The sequence below is a fragment of the Pocillopora damicornis genome, chromosome 3 (genome assembly GCF_964200805.1).
Source record: "Pocillopora damicornis chromosome 3, jaPocDami1.2, whole genome shotgun sequence".
In the NCBI taxonomy this organism is placed as follows: Eukaryota; Metazoa; Cnidaria; class Anthozoa; order Scleractinia; family Pocilloporidae; genus Pocillopora; species Pocillopora damicornis.
The window spans coordinates 15,435,468-15,451,943 of NC_142672.1; the positions used below are offsets into that span (position 1 = coordinate 15,435,468).

The 16,476-nt window shown below is 40.1% G+C and overlaps 2 protein-coding genes and 1 pseudogene across 3 annotated transcripts in view; 1 reads left to right on the top strand and 2 right to left on the bottom strand.

Annotated features, from left to right (window-relative positions):
• Window positions 1-286: 286 nt before the first annotated feature.
• Window positions 287-3,473, bottom strand: LOC149048479 (uncharacterized; annotated as a pseudogene).
• LOC113677852 (E3 ubiquitin-protein ligase NRDP1) lies at window positions 3,115-6,987 on the top strand. The gene is made up of 2 exons (XM_027194692.2): window positions 3,115-4,819; window positions 6,122-6,987. Exons 1-2 carry the CDS (start codon window positions 3,977-3,979, stop codon window positions 6,341-6,343), a joined length of 1,065 nt encoding a protein of 354 aa, XP_027050493.2. The 5' UTR covers window positions 3,115-3,976; the 3' UTR covers window positions 6,344-6,987.
• The window catches only part of LOC113677851 (protein virilizer homolog), a 33,005-nt gene continuing 23,339 nt past the window's right edge, over window positions 6,811-16,476 (bottom strand). For both annotated transcript variants that reach the window (XM_027194691.2, XM_027194690.2), the window contains exons 40-56: window positions 14,214-14,270; window positions 13,422-13,517; window positions 12,805-12,919; window positions 12,322-12,393; window positions 11,983-12,143; window positions 11,787-11,849; window positions 10,899-11,139; window positions 10,377-10,479; window positions 9,898-10,058; window positions 9,548-9,669; window positions 9,386-9,450; window positions 8,747-8,949; window positions 8,477-8,573; window positions 8,265-8,370; window positions 7,644-7,681; window positions 7,427-7,511; window positions 6,811-7,107 (exon numbers count right to left, since the gene is read on the bottom strand). In XM_027194691.2, the coding sequence (XP_027050492.2) occupies window positions 7,020-7,107; window positions 7,427-7,511; window positions 7,644-7,681; window positions 8,265-8,370; window positions 8,477-8,573; window positions 8,747-8,949; window positions 9,386-9,450; window positions 9,548-9,669; window positions 9,898-10,058; window positions 10,377-10,479; window positions 10,899-11,139; window positions 11,787-11,849; window positions 11,983-12,143; window positions 12,322-12,393; window positions 12,805-12,919; window positions 13,422-13,517; window positions 14,214-14,270 (1,873 nt within the window). In that variant the 3' untranslated portion in view covers window positions 6,811-7,019. The remainder of the gene's footprint in view (window positions 7,108-7,426; window positions 7,512-7,643; window positions 7,682-8,264; window positions 8,371-8,476; window positions 8,574-8,746; window positions 8,950-9,385; window positions 9,451-9,547; window positions 9,670-9,897; window positions 10,059-10,376; window positions 10,480-10,898; window positions 11,140-11,786; window positions 11,850-11,982; window positions 12,144-12,321; window positions 12,394-12,804; window positions 12,920-13,421; window positions 13,518-14,213; window positions 14,271-16,476) is intronic.

A 16,476-nucleotide genomic window follows, 5' to 3' on the forward strand; every position in this document is an offset into this window, starting at 1 on the left:
GAAAATAACATCACAAAAATCCCCATTAAAAATTCTGGAAAAAGTGTGACCCTCCCCTTGAATAGCTGAAAAAGAGGGTATGGCCCTCCCCCTTTGGTGCTCACTTTCACTGATGACCCTCCCATCTGAGGCTCCAGCCCTCCCCCCCCCCCCCCCCCCAAGAAAAAACGTACCTTCCCTAAAGGGGCTAAGTTTCCAAAGAAACTGTGATGCTGCGTCGGTGGGAGAGTATGACAGGTAAATTAGTGTTAACAACTCAGTTAAAAACGTAAATTGGTAGTCACCGTCAAGTTCTAAAGTTTTAAAGAATGATAGATCTAACTGCGTGGTTGTGAGGGTGAAATGTGAGATTGAATGAAAGGCAATAAGTGTTTTCCTTCTCAGCCGATTGTAGTGCCGAGTGTCAATTTGTTGGGCACGGTGGTGACCCGCTTGAACGACAGAGACAGCATAGCCACGTTTATCGAAAAACTGGCACATTACCTCTGATTTTTCGAAAAAATCAGAGTCGTCACTACATAAACGACGAGTTCTAAGAAACTGTGAAAAAGGTATGGAATTTTTGACGTGTGATGGATGCGAGGATGAATACAACAAGTAGCTATGTGGATCTGTAGGTTTATAGTAAACACTAGCGCGTAAACCTTTTGCCTTCAATTGAAATTTCGATGTCTAGAAAAGCTAAAGAAGTGTCGGAAATTTCTTAGGTATATTTAAGAGCCGGGTGAAAAGAATTGACGGCGGTTGTAAATTGAGTGAGCTCCTCCCTGGTAGAGGAGGTAGCGCCGATGCAGTCGTTGATGTAACGGCCGTAGAGTTCACGTTTGGAGCCGTGGTATTGACTAAAAAATTGGTGTTCGATAAAACCTACGAAAGGATTGGCGTAGCTGGGTCCCATTTTTGTGTCCATGGCTACGCCACTAGTTTGTTTGTAGTAGTTACCACCGAATGAAAAGCAATTGAGAGTAAGCACTACTTCAGCTTGACGGAGTTGTGTCTTAGAGCTAGGTTCCTTAACAGTGCATTGATCGTAAAAATGTTTGAGGGCCCGGAGACCTTCGTCATTGGGAATGACAGTAGAAAGAGATGTAATATTCCTATTGAAGATAAGTTTGTTTTGGCCAAGGAAATGAAAGTCACGAAAAATTTCAAGTGCGTGTTGGCTGTCCTTAAAGTAAGATAGTAAAGTTTTGACGATAGGTGCTAGTGAGATTACTCCGCCTAGCCGAACTAGTACTTACACTCAATTGCATTGCATTTACTCTCACATTTCGCCCTCACAACCACGCAGTTAAATCTATCATTCTTTAAAACTTTAAATTACTCCAAAACGATTCAGAGACTGGTACTATCTTTTCGCAACTACCACTTCTTTCATTCAAACAAAACTGGAACTTTCAAATGCGCTCGCTCACGATGCAAAACTTGTCCTTTCATTCATAACGTAGAGAAAATGTCGGGATCCAAGAGATCCATTAAGATCTCTGATCACTTTACGTGCACCTCCGCCAATGTTATTTACTGCATAACTTGTACTTATTGTAAAAAGTTATACATTGGTGAAACAGGAAGACGACCAGGTGACCGATTCCAAGAACACCTTCGCGACGTAGAAAGAAATGGCAAGGACGCATCCAAACCAGTCGTTTTAAACAGCATATGACAGTTTGCAGCCTTTACTTACATGTAGGCAGTTCAGAAAGTCGCAAAACACTGGAACAAAAATTTAGCTTCCAAATCGGCACTCTTAATCCCCACGGTATCAACAAGCGCTTTTCATTCAACTAATTTATTCTTGTTTTCTCGTCACATAAACCCACACACAACCCACAATTCCTCCAATCGCTCTGACGAAGGGCAAAAACTCGAAACGTCAACGTGTAAACTCTTTACGGTGGCCAATTTACGTTTTCAACTCAGTTGTTAAGACTAAGCCACTCATTTTTAATGTCTTTGGATACAAGATAAGAAAGAGAGATGGATAATAATTATTAAAGTCAACGCCGCAGTCCACGAGTCCGTGAATAGGGCTCAGAGACTAGAGGAGCATCAGTAATGAGCTCCTAGACGATCACGAAAGAAAACACTGCAAGCATAATTTTCTACCGCATCTGGGTCAGTAAATTGCCTTTCCAGAGAAGACCAGCAAACGAGCGAGACCAGCAAACACAGCGGGGCTCTGAGAAGAATCTTTTCCCTCGCAGCCCGACAAACTGAAGGCCGTCGGAAGAAGCTTCTAGATTTAATACGGTTTAATAGAATGCAATTGAACGTCATAAAGACGGATGGAAACTTTGGCGTAGATCAACATATCGAGTACGAGTACCCCTCTCGATTATTTTCGTTGTAATTAAAGAAAGCCAACAACGCTGTCAAAATTATTGCAGCAATGTTTACGAAACTTTTGAATATAAGCATCCTAATAATTCAATCAAGCCTCCATCCATGCCCCAATATTTGTTCGCCCAGTTCAATTAAACTTCGAATAACAGTTTAAGTCGCTTAGGCGATGCGGGTAATTTGTACAGATTAAGAGGCCTCCACTAACCGCAAAGCGAATTTAAGCCTTGGTATTGAAACCGCTAATTAGCCGAGCTATTTAGAGAATTTTTTAAAAATAAACTGGAGATAACAAAATTACTTTGTCCAAGAAATGACGAAGAAGTGCCAAAGATCTTACATAGTCGATCAAGATCGTAAAAAAAATAATTTGATGTAAATGATACAAAACGCATTTATGATAAACACCTCTCTCTTTTGTACAGTCCTTCTTTAGTGTACATAGTGTTCAAATGAAAGGTTCCTCAGTTCAAAACCGCAAGTCTTTGTATCAACAATAAATTTAAGCGCCCAAGCGATTTCTTTGTGTTTTATTTTCGGAAGTGTTCTTCATATATTGATCAGAAAGGTGCAAGAGGTTAAGGTTAAAAATGTGCTTTTTCAGAGAAAATGCCGTATTCTGATCACGTATGCACTAAAATGCAAAAAATTTTGAAGAAGTTCGAAACTCGATCGCAAGTTTTCTTTTGATGACAGACGTTCGGAATATAAGTGGACATTTGACCCCTAGGCTATTAGTATGAATGAAATATGTAAATACCCTAACACATTTTTGTTTACATGTTTGACAGAAAACTTTGTGTATAATTATTCCAGAAGAGTCGATCGAATCCTAGATACAACCTTTTAAAAGAACAGATGTTCCGCCTGGCGCCTAATAGGCGTCCTATTTAAAACTGAGTTGAATTTCAGCGAAAATACTTGAAGGAGAAATTCAGTTCGAAGCTTTTATTGCACGACACCTCCTAGAGTACATATTGATTTAACACACAGATAAGTGACCGCACCACGGCACGCTGAGCGCTGCAAAAATATATATATCAGCATCCCGCCTCGGTTGTGTTCATACCTTTGACGCAATACCGCTGCGTCAGGTTAAAGCGAAAACAGCGTCGTCTTATATCGCGTCGCATGTCACGGGTTGCCGCTTGAATTTGAGTCTCCACGTCACAGGATTGTCGAGTCCTTGCGCCGATTCAAAAGATTCAATCTTGCTAGAGAAGGTACACATCAAAGAGAAGCGGCCATCGAGGAAACGTGGCGTGAATAGAACAGTGGCGTGTGTCATGCATGGAGAAACAGACGACGGCGAAGCATAAACATTATAACACATTCTTATGTGATTAGACGCCCTCACAGGGTCTTGGCATGTCACGTTAGCATTGAACTGCAATATTTACAAAGAAAATTCACATTTCACTGTGACCTGTACCTGTTTTAGAATTGAAGAATAACATCGATATCAAAGCAAAACAAAGAATAACTTGATCGCACACAATTCGTGATTGGTAATAGCTGAAATATTGGCCCTCTCCGAGTGACGTTGCGCTCCTATATAAGCGATCACTTTCTGTCGGTGGACAGTTATAACAAAGAGGAAAGAGTGATCTTGCTTTCAACACTCAAAGGAGCTAAAATGGGTTTCGACATTGAAAGGTTTACCGGAAAAGTCAACGAAGGGCTTCTGTGTTCCATTTGCCGCGACGTTCTGGAAGAACCATTACAAGCCCCGTGCGAGCATGCGTTTTGTTCGACTTGTATTCACGCGTGGCTCACACATTATAACACTTGCCCAGAAGACCGTTTACCGCTATGGCCGAGCGACTTGAAGCCGATTTTCAGGTACATGAAAAATGATTTGGATGCGTTGAAAATAAGATGCGACAACGAAGTGCGAGGTTGTAAGGCTTTGGTGCGTTTAGATGCGCTTAAAACGCATTCGAAGGAGGAGTGTGGTTTTGTTTTGGTTCGGTGTCCAAACGAAGGTTGTAACGAGGAACTCACTAGACGCGATTTGGAGGCGCACTCTAAGACGTGCAAATTTCAGTCGGCCGAATGCAGTAAAGGATGTGGCCTAAAAGTGAGCAAAAGTGAAGAATCCGGACACAACTGTATAGCAGAATTGCGCAAAACCTTGGCTAAACAACAGCAGGAAAGCGACGGTAAGATTCGTGAGCTTAAAAAGGAAATGGAGTCGCGACTTGATTCACATCGCGTTCATATGGTGTACAAGGAAGCCACGCTTCAAAATCAAATCGAAGATTTGAAATCTCAAGTGGCGGAGCTGATCCGTGAGACCAAATCGCTGAAAGCGCAAAAGAGAGAAGAGCTTCACAGTGAGGATCCCGAAAGGAAAGAGATCCTGGAATGGTTAAGAAGCTTGAAATATCAAGACGAAATTGCGGAGCGATATTGCAGCAGTTGTAACAAGCGGTATCTGTATGTAAGGAAGGATACAATACACTGCTTGAATGATCAGGTATAATTCCCTTAAATTTTAATGTTATGTTTTTTAAAACTTGTGATCTCAGCCTTAGAAAATCTTAGTATTCAATTCAATTTCCGACATAATAGACAAAAGAACTACGTAAATAAAAAAAAGGTTTTTCCATATTTTATGCCCATGGCATGATATTCTCTATGCGGTTTAAGTATTTTGTTCACACTGACAATTCTAAACAATGATATTGACGTTTTTTCTTACTAACTCTGTAGTTTTCCGTTTGCGTGACCTTTCGGTTATTTGGGTGTAGGTGAGTCACGAACCGAAATCGTTTCCATACGGGAAAAAAAAAAAGAAAAAAAAAAGATTAACAACGAGATACAAGAAACAGTTCTTGGTTCTGCAACCGTCGAATGTAAATCGAAAACTGTTCCCTCAAAGTTAATTTTTTTGGTTTTTCCACTTCATAATTCTTTTAATTCTTACGTTAACCCTTAAGCTCCCAGACCAAATTTGTAATTCTTCTAACTGTCAACCATACAATTCTTGAAATGTTAGTTCAGAGAATTTAGTACTGGATTAAGTGGTTATACTCAAATTAATAGTTTTCTTTATTCTCATCACTTGTCTGGTTGATATAACATTGATATTGTAAGGAGAAATTCCGTCTTAGTCAGTCATGGGAGTTAAAGAGTTAACAACGATTTTGAAACATGCCATCAAGGATGCAACTCCATAATAAGCAAAAAACTTCATGTCCTCTTTTGTATGAATGGCGCTCAAACAAAAAACAAGTCGCGCGTGATTTCCTTTTGCTAGTCATAAGTTCAAATTGACTAGGAGCAAAATTATTGTGGTTAAAGAATTTTTTAACTTACGTTAAATATTTGAAGTATGAATTTTTGGGAGGATTGCAATAATCTAGATATGTGGCGCCGTCAGGTAATCAAGACCTTGCCAACATTAGCAGAAGATAGTTCAAAACTACACGGGTGGTGTTGCGAACAATAGAATTTCGACAGGCGCTATTCCGCGCACAATACCGGGTACTCAGGAACTCGTTATGGTGAAATTTAGGCCCACTGTTCGTAACGTTTTCATACTTATTTCACTAGAAAATTTCGTGCCATATGATAGGGGTGTTAAAAGCCCGTGAAAAGGTTATCCGTTCACGCAGTGTTTCACACCCTTTAAACAATAGTTCTTGACGCTTGCACTCGAAAAACTTGCACCCAACAACAGTGTACGCGTCCTCATCCAGACTACGAACGCGGTTCGGACGCGTTAACCGATCCGTCGCATCTTATACTCAGAGACGGATTGTTTTCAACCTTCCAGGTTAACCTGAGCCGCTCGTCCTCAACTGAGGAAGACGCCATTCTCAGCCACATCCGAAGCTCCCGCGGGACAAAGCCTCGAAGTTGGTGCCCAAGTCCCGTAGGTGCGGGTCAAGCCGCGGTATTACCTCGCTCTCAAAGCGAGGAGTCCTCGTTGAACAGAGCCGTTTTGGAATCATGGCGTCGAACGCCAGATGTTTCCACTTCACCATGTACAAACTGAAACGCTTCCAAGAACAAAGAACTCCAGATGAAGAGGAAAACTTAGATTTCTATTTACCATCATAAAGAATTAATGTTTCCTGCTTTAACTTAAAGTTTGTGTTGGAGATAAAGAGGATATTCGCTTTTCAGAAACAGTTTCCATATATTAAATATCGTACTTCTAAAAGAAAGTTTAACCCCTAATACACACACTTGAATTTTTACTCTGAAACAACGTTAATATTAGATCCTGCAACGTGTCCTAAATGCCTTTGTCCCGAGTATTTTTACCAGCACAAGCGGTTCTTGTGAAACTAGCAAAGAGGAGCTACAGATGTCCAAGGCTTTTGTGTAGTTCGAAAGTTACACATTTATCGCAAAAAGGAGAGAAAGATATGATCTTAAATACTACTTAAAAGTATGGCACAGCCTCCTGAAACGACTTCGCTTAAAACTCCCCAGCCAAGATAAATATGGACACTGGTATCAAGTTTCGAAAATTTAATGTAAAATTGAAACGAATTTTGATGGTACAAACAAATCTAATGGTTTCCTAGGTCTATTTAATCTAACTTAAATGGTTTTGTAATGCCATAATCTCTACGATAAGCTTAACTTTAACATCAACTGAAATATCAGCAAAATAAAAGTTAAATTTAAGTATGTGCGTGGATCGTTCTTTCTGGAGACTGAATTCATCGTGTAAATGATCTCATATGTCTGCCTGGATAACCTCGCCCAGCCCCAGGCCGATAACCACCAACATTTGGCGGGGGCATGAACCTAGAAGGAATGAGAGGGAGTGTTCAACACAAAACTGACTAAGAAAAACACCGAAAACCGCTGATATATTCATTGTTAGAACTTAAGTAAAAGAAAGAACGGCAACATACAACGATAGTTGTATAAGAAAAACATAATTGTTTTGCGATTTATTTCTGGTGTAAGAGCTTCCAACTGGCCAACGTGCTAATCCAATGATCAAACAAGCAAACCAACAGACACGCCAGACTCAGACAGATAAACAAGCAGGTCCACAAATGGACCGACACAGAGAGAAACCAGACATAGGAATAACAGAAAAACTGAACGAGAGTCTCACCGCGAGTCATCTTTAGATTTGGGCGCATCCCAGTAACCTCGCATCTGTGGTCGATTATAGTTATTTCTCATTCCTCCTCCACCACCTGAGAACAAGCCCACACCAACTATCAATACAAATATTTTTCACTTTCCTCATCGAGCTACTAAGTTTTTCTGCAAGGGAACAAGGCTTTAATAAAGAAAAAAAGTTAAAGAGTCAGCACACTCTCAGTTACCTCTATACGGCTGAGGAGTTTGCGATCCCCAATCCGGTCTGAAAAAAGAATAATAATAGTCAAACGTGTCATAGACCACACAGAAAAAGAATGACAAACGAACAAAATCAGCTAGGGCTTCGTGCCGTGCTCTAGAAGAAACATAAGTGAAGATCAATCCCGGGTCACTCAAAATTGAAAACGACATAGGATAAAGTAATTTCCAATTAAAGAGAGGTTATCTCCCCTTCCTGAAAATAAGAGGTTCGGCGCGCTATCACGCAATGCTCTCGCCAGAATATAAAAGACATGTGATGAGACCCTACGACATTCTGTGAAGCAGGAAAACGCTTTATTGAGAAGGCTTAACTCAGGGCTCCTATCAATCAGTCGATCGATTACTTGATACAGGGATGACATTCCCTCCATGACTGAGTCAGAGGCTTGTGCACAAAAAGTGTGACTAAAAGTAAAATCAAACCTACCCATTCAGTGAAGGGCTACAAACGAAAAAAGGGCCCCTTGAACCACTTTATCTGTTGTTCAAGGGACATTTCTACTCAGTAAGCAATTTTTCTACTCCCCAAGGCGTTCCCTACATTGAGGTTCCTCTTTTACGATTACCACTGGCAGTTATCTTACCCTCTCTGGAAATTCCTTTGTCCCGGAAAGGCGATAGGATGCTGTCGTGGGTTTCCCCAGTCAGGTCCTGCCCCGCGCATTCCTCCTTGAGTAACCATGCCAGGACCTTCAAGAAATCAAACCATATTCATGAGAAGGAAATACAAGGAAACACTGCCCACTGTAAATAACATCGGAAAGAAAAGTTGATGTTTAGTACAAGAAGAAGGCACCTTTTCGAAGTGGTCCCCCCGGCATAGCCGTCCAACGGCCCTGATTTCCCATGAAGTTGCCTGGGCCATGGTCCATCGATCTACCTGGTGGAGGACCCTGAAAACCACGCAAAAAATGTTAAGCAGCTTTATATAGCACGATAAACAGAAATATGTTAGTAAGCTTAACTACCTGCAAACGTCAAATTATTCTTCATCGACCTATGAGGTCTTTCATTATCTTATGAAGCGCACGTGATAAACATTCAAGCATTAACTTGTATATCGTACCTTGGGACCAGTCCTTCGCATCGGAGGCGGCGAGTCCTGGGTCTTAGCATTTTCCATTGCCATGAAGTCATCCACGTGCATGGAGGGTGGACGGCTCGTATTTTGCTTGCGTGATCGGAACAAGTCATTCATGCGAGGGTTGCCTCGACCCCGTGGCATACCCCTCGTGCCTCGACCACCGCCTCTCATTGGCGCTGATGGAGCTACCATAGGTGAGAGAGCAAACGAGAAAAATAAGAACTAAGGAAAGATTATTTGAGTTTGCAAAAATGGTTAAGACTGCAAACGAGACCGTCTGATTCACAAATCTGTAAGAGCTTATCTTGGTCTCTGTATCAATAAGCGACTAAAACTATTGCCATTCCCCTGGATGGGATGTTAGTCCGTCGTCAATTACGTCCTGACTTTCGTACCAAGTACACTTAAACACCTCCTAGATGGAGGGAAGAGCAGCGGGAATACAACATAATGATCCTGCTCAGATCCAGAGTCTACCTTAACACCACGCGTCAACAGCTTAGGAAGTTTAAGTAAAAACTGAATATATGCTGGGAGAAGCTCGACAGATTTCCCAAAAGTGTTCACTGAATATTTCTGTTTTGCAAAGTGAAGCGTTTAGTACTTAAGCCTTATACACACCTGTCCTGGCTTTCTTATTATCCTTTCGCTGACCAGATATCAAGGGATCGTACTTTCTCTTGTTTCTAGGACAAAAATAACAAAGGATAAGTTGACTTATTCACCGATCATCACGTTAACAGATCCCAAGATCTTTTTTAGTTGCAAAAGAAGGAGCTTTACCTGTGAGCTTTCTTGCGCGTCGGGGAGCCTGGGGGAGAAGGTACCAGTCCTTTTTCTAACTCAGCCTTGAGATCAAAGTCCGGAGAGAACTTCTCTGTCAGAGAATCAACACCGATTTTTATCTGTGAATTTAAAAGCGTTCCACATGAGAAGATTTTTTTTTGAAAACAAACAAAAAGATAAGCATGCAGTTACATACAAATAAATTTTGGAAAAGCCCCATTTTGACGAACTTAAAACTTGTACAGATTTTCAAGCCAAGCTCCATCGCATCCTTGAATTGAACTCAATACACACATGATAGTACTTCAAAGTATTACGTCACAGTGAGAGCAGGAAAAAAGCCTTACCAAGTCAACTTCAGGATCGATATCGTCTGGGAGAGGGGTAGAGTACCAGAGCGTTGGACTGACCCCACCATCCTCAACTTCACCGGAAACGAAGGCCAATCTGTTGACAAACAGCGTCTGAAGCGGAAGTGGACTTGGGAGCTGTGGTTCAGTGACCTCCTCTGTGAATAACAAAAGCCTTACATCAGATGCAACAATACCCGTCCATTCTAAACCACTTTTACCCCGCAATGCACATTTTAGCTTTTCTCGGTTATTGTCTTTTGTTTGTTTGTTTAGTTTTTTTTTTTTCCCAACCCTTTTCACATTTTTGGCTGTTGCTATGGCATTTGCGTAATTAGCATGGCCAAAAAGTCAGTGCTCCTTTAACTCATACCTTTTACGAGTATAAATAGGCAAACATATTTACCGAGACTTCAAGTTACTTTACTTTTTGTACACTTAGCTATGTTTATAAGCTACAAGACACATAGTATTACCTGCTTCTTTTTCAGTCTCGCCTTCTGTTTTACGCAGCATAACTGTCAAAACACGAACTGCATCTAATAATGGCTCCAGAGCCTCGTCTTCTTTGCAGCTTTCCTACAGCAACAAAGTGGCTTGTTTACATATCTACCATGTTTGATGTCTTAACGCGTTAAGCATCTGATTTAGGATCTTCCTCCTTTTCCATTTCCTCTGCACTACTTTGTTTTGTTTGTATTCCTGAACTATTTTCATTACAACTTAAGCCTCTTTGAAAATTTAACTAAATTTTCGTCTCATTTGACATTTGCAAATTATGTTGAACTTTTCAATTCTGAACTATCCTCGTTTCTTCTACGATACTTATTTTTTTCACTTTTTTGAAGATTTCTCCTCTTTACACCCTAACATCAGAATCTATATTTTCCATACTGTTCTTTACGCATTTCCTACAGTACTGAACACAAAAACTTGTTAACAACCAAGAACCTCTTTTTCAAAGCTCGAAAACCAAACCAAAGAACGACTCAATAAACCTCGAGTCGTTTCTCCAATGTTCTCAGCGGGCCGTCCTCCGCAGCGCTGTCAAATTTAAGGAAGCTTCTCATCTGAGCCGCGCTGATGCTGATCTCAGTGGTTAGCTTCAATGGTTCGCCCTCCATGGCATCGTCTTCCTGTTCCTGAATTATACCGGCTGTATCCTCCGGTAGTAACAGCTGCAGCAGCTCAATGGTCGTCGACAGCGTGGACAGGTGATCCGGGCCTGGAATGCTATTCCTGGACAATCAAATGCAGTATAATTTCAAAATCATTTCAAAAACTTATAGACCCTAATGGCGCTAAATCCCAGTTTGTGTGTCTTGAAAAACACAATTTTTACAATGCGTGTAAATCTCTTTCATTCTTGACCAGTATCATTCTCTTTTAGTCCATGCATATCTCTTGATGTTTTTTGGACACCAGCACACCATTATATAAGGTTTTCTTTTAGTTAGGAGCCACTTCCTATGTCAATAGGTATGAGGTATCCAATTTCTTTCCTATCTTGTCTGTCTATTACTTTAAGTGTTTATGTGTACTTCAGATTTTATAGCAAAGTATATTTAATACATTTACTTCTACAGCCTAGGTGTCTGACAAAAATAAACAGCTTTGTTTTTCCTCGTCCGTTTCTGACCAAGCTACCTCCGACCTTGTTTTGGACAGCAACTGGAGTGATCAGCTTATAAATTCTTCCTACGTTTTTCCTACCCTGTCAAAATGCACTTATTGAGACTTTAGACCATAATCAAATAGAGGATTTTGCTCTGATTAGACACCAAACTCCCAGAACTAAACAACAAAGAATTGTAGGCCATTGAATCGGAGAATTAGTTCATAGATACTGTGGGTAAAGGGGGAAAGACAACATCAATATAACTTACTCAAAAGACGACGACAGCCTTTTCAGAAGGCGATAAAACACTTCACTATTGTTCTCCAGAGCTCTGAAACGACACAAACAAGGATATAAAGCTTACTCGTATGGGCAACAATCTAAACCATAAACCTATTTAAGCCCACGACTCGCCAAAGTTGTGAGCTAAGATTAAATAAAAAAGCTAAAACAAGTTCAGGTACCTTTTCTGATGGTAGACACCATAGTTATGTTCGGTAAGAGTCAGCAGGGTCCTCAGAGCGAGCAAAATCGTAGCAAATGACTGCTGCTCGGATCCCATGTGCTCCAGTAAGGCAGCACAAATCACTTCCAGCATCTCCTTGTCCGGCAAAGTATTAGCCAGCTAAATAAAGAACATCTCATGAAAAATGTGACTAGAGAAGTTATGGTAACGTAGCTTCATAAATGGAATAAACTTTTATGCTAAAAGACAGTACTCATTTCATTGACAGAAAAACAACAAACAATATCTAAAGGAAAACTGCAAAACAAGCAAACAACAACAACAACACAAAACTTACATGTTGGTCGGTAAAAGGAGTTTCGAAAGGCATCAGGCTAACCGTGGGGTCACACAAGGACTGGACAATCGACTGTCAAAAAAAAGCACAAATAAAGTTTTTGAAGAACAGGTTGTAAAAAACAAGAGACTCACAAACAAAATATGGCTAGATGTGTGGCCTCAAAATTACAATTGTTGCAAAAAGCGCAGGTGATATAATGATACCCAAACATGCACGTGAATAATCTACATCAGAGAAAGATCTGAACTCTTTTAATTTGCGCAACGTTCCAGCGACATGAGCAGGATAATACAATCGTAACAGACGAGGAAGATCAAGTGGCAAATAAGCGCGGGAATTAAGTAATAAGCGCAACTAACTGAAAAACCTTGGGTTTTGTAAAACTACTACAAAATCAATCAAAGCAAAACGAACGTGAAAACATAATTTCCTCTCTCTTTCGAAATCTGTAAAGTAGTCATTATAAAATGATTTACATACCACGACACAGTACTGTGATCTAGACACCGTTTGATTTTCAGACGACCCTTTCAAACAAGACAACATGGACGGCAAAAGACTGGGGAACAACAGGTCATCGTTCTTGGCATTGCCACTGTAAATAAAACGTGAAACACTCATTTCTTTTATATCACAATTTAAGAAATGCTGGTTTTAAACCTCCATCAATTTTAACAACGCCGTATACAATCTGTTTCAATCACAGTGTGTTCTTAAACAATTAAGTATAGTACTACGTAGTTCCACTGTCTTAGAAAGCTTTGGAAGTTAAATAGTGTAATGAAGCATTATTTGAAACGTGAATTATCCACCCTCTGCTCGCCCTGAATCTTCAAACTGTTACTGTGATTCGTGCAATAGCCATTTCAAAATATTTGAACAGTCAAGGCGGTTTGGGTGTAAAGATAGCTTCCCTCGCGACCTTGGCGTCGTTCAGCCATCAGAAAATATCCGACCCATTCTGCTCATTATGTCTCAAGATTGAATTAAAGGATAACTTTTCAGTTACGTTTGATAGATATCCTTCGTATGCTATCAACTAGTATACCTAACTCGGTATTAGGATTTCACGTGGAAATTACGCCCAGCTCACCGACCTGGTTTTCAAAAGTTGAAGCAGCGACACTTTGACAGCTGGCTGTGATGAAAGGTAAGCTAACAATGTCATAATACGCACACCTCCCGGGGAACAACTGAAAAGGAAATTGGAGTAACACTCAAATTCACAATCATATCGGTAAACAGTCAATATACAGGCTAATTTTGTTCGTAGACAAGTCACACTCTTTCTTTCGCTTTAACCATCGGTCAAACTTTCCGTTGGAATTTTGTTTAGAAAAGTGTCATGATTAATGACAATTAAATGGAATACAGCACAATTTCACCAACAAATGATACGCAAGTAAAGAAATGATCCTCACGCGTGAGCAAAAATTAAAGAAACTGCAAAAAAAGAAGCTTGAAAAGATTCAAGCTTCGATGAAATTGGAGCTCAGGCCTCCTGAATAACAGTTGGGCTCTACCACCAACTGAAGTTTCCGCATTCCTTCCCGTTTATCGAGAGCCGTTCATTTCAGAACTGCTTGTAAACCGATGTAAATAGAAAGTTTAAGTCGAGTTGAGTGAGTCGAGGCGCGTGAAAAGTTTCCAGGGTTGCAACAAATATTGGGCATCATTACTGCTCAATGCTGCAATCATGCGCACTCCATTGGCCTGCATAGGAGCGTGAAAACTTTCATGTTCTACTAAAATGAAGGGACCGGTTCGGCCAAAACTAGCTCAGATAGTTCTCATTCCATTCACGGAAAAAACGGTCCGACCGGTGAGTTGCGATACACAGCACTGAAGGGGTCATAGTTTTGTAGCTTTTGTTGCCAAGAGTTTCTTACCTATTGTCGTCTCCACTTGCTTTGCTCATCTCGCTGTCCAGTGTCTCCAGAAGTGTTCTGATTAAACAAAATTAATGCACAGTTATGAATTCTTCGCAACTCGAACAAGCGATTGTTTTATCTCCTTTCACAGTGCGATTGAGCTTAATGGGTTGATAAATTTGCCTTATTTGCTCTTCATTACATTAGAGTGCTGAAAATAACTCTGTTTTTCCTTTGTTGGAGAACTGCTGAACTGAATTCACTTGTTGAAACGCAAAGAAGCACTTATTGAAAGGGGGAAATCTGCAAGGGGGCAAAACTTCTCACGGCAAAGGGAGTAAGGCTGTAAAATCCACTACCTTCTGACGCTAATACTATTCCAAAGCCAAATACGTTAAAAGGCTACGTCGAGATAGTTATACTTTTCCAGTTTGCCATTCGAAATCCGTCTAAATCTACGCCATCCTAAAAAGTCCTTGTTCCCTCCTACATCATTATTGTCTCTTCCGTGTTGTTCTATCTCATCGACCTAACATCTTAAAGTCTCTTTACAACTAAAAGTCCTTGTTCCTTCCTACATCATTATTGTCTCTTCCGTGTTGTTCTATCTCATCGACCTAACATCTTAAAGTCTCTTTACAACTAAAAGTCCTTGTTCCTTCCTACATCATTATTGTCTCTTCCGTGTTGTTCTATCTCATCGACCTAACATCTTAAAGTCTCTTTACAACTAAAAGTCCTTGTTCCTTCCTACATCATTATGTTCTCTTCCGTGTTGTTCTATCTCATCGACCTAACATCTTAAAGTCTCTTTACAACTAAAAGTCCTTGTTCCTTCCTACATCATTATTGTCTCTTCCGTGTTGTTCTATCTCATCGACCTAACATCTTAAAGTCTCTTTACAACTAAAAGTCCTTGTTCCTTCCTACATCATTATGTTCTCTTCCGTGTTGTTCTATCTCATCGACCTAACATCTTAAAGTCTCTTTACAACTAAAAGTCCTTGTTCCTTCCTACATCATTATTGTCTCTTCCGTGTTGTTCTATCTCATCGACCTAACATCTTAAAGTCTCTTTACAACTAAAAGTCCTTGTTCCTTCCTACATCATTATTGTCTCTTCCGTGTTGTTCTATCTCATCGACCTAACATCTTAAAGTCTCTTTACAACTAAAAGTCCTTGTTCCTTCCTACATCATTATGTTCTCTTCCGTGTTGTTCTATCTCATCGACCTAACATCTTAAAGTCTCTTTACAACTAAAAGTCCTTGTTCCTTCCTACATCATTATTGTCTCTTCCGTGTTGTTCTATCTCATCGACCTAACATCTTAAAGTCTCTTTACAACTAAAAGTCTTTGTTCCTTCCTACATCATTATTGTCTCTTCCGTGTTGTTCTATCTCATCGACCTAACATCTTAAAGTCTCTTTACAACTAAAAGTCCTTGTTCCTTCCTACATCATTATGTTCTCTTCCGTGTTGTTCTATCTCATCGACCTAACATCTTAAAGTCTCTTTACAACTAAAAGTCCTTGTTCCTTCCTACATCATTATGTTCTCTTCCGTGTTGTTCTATCTCATCGACCTAACATCTTAAAGTCTCTTTACAACTAAAAGTCTTTGTTCCTTCCTACATCATTATTGTCTCTTCCGTGTTGTTCTATCTCATCGACCTAACATCTTAAAGTCTCTTTACAACTAAAAGTCCTTGTTCCTTCCTACATCATTATGTTCTCTTCCGTGTTGTTCTATCTCATCGACCTAACATCTTAAAGTCTCTTTACAACTAAAAGTCCTTGTTCCTTCCTACATCATTATTGTCTCTTCCGTGTTGTTCTATCTCATCGACCTAACATCTTAAAGTCTCTTTACAACTAAAAGTCTTTGTTCCTTCCTACATCATTATTGTCTCTTCCGTGTTGTTCTATCTCATCGACCTAACATCTTAAAGTCTCTTTACAACTAAAAGTCCTTGTTCCTTCCTACATCATTATGTTCTCTTCCGTGTTGTTCTATCTCATCGACCTAACATCTTAAAGTCTCTTTACAACTAAAAGTCCTTGTTCCTTCCTACATCATTATGTTCTCTTCCGTGTTGTTCTATCTCATCGACCTAACATCTTAAAGTCTCTTTACAACTAAAAGTCTTTGTTCCTTCCTACATCATTATTGTCTCTTCCGTGTTGTTCTATCTCATCGACCTAACATCTTAAAGTCTCTTTACAACTAAAAGTCCTTGTTCCTTCCTACATCATTATGGTCTCTTCCGTGTTATTCTATC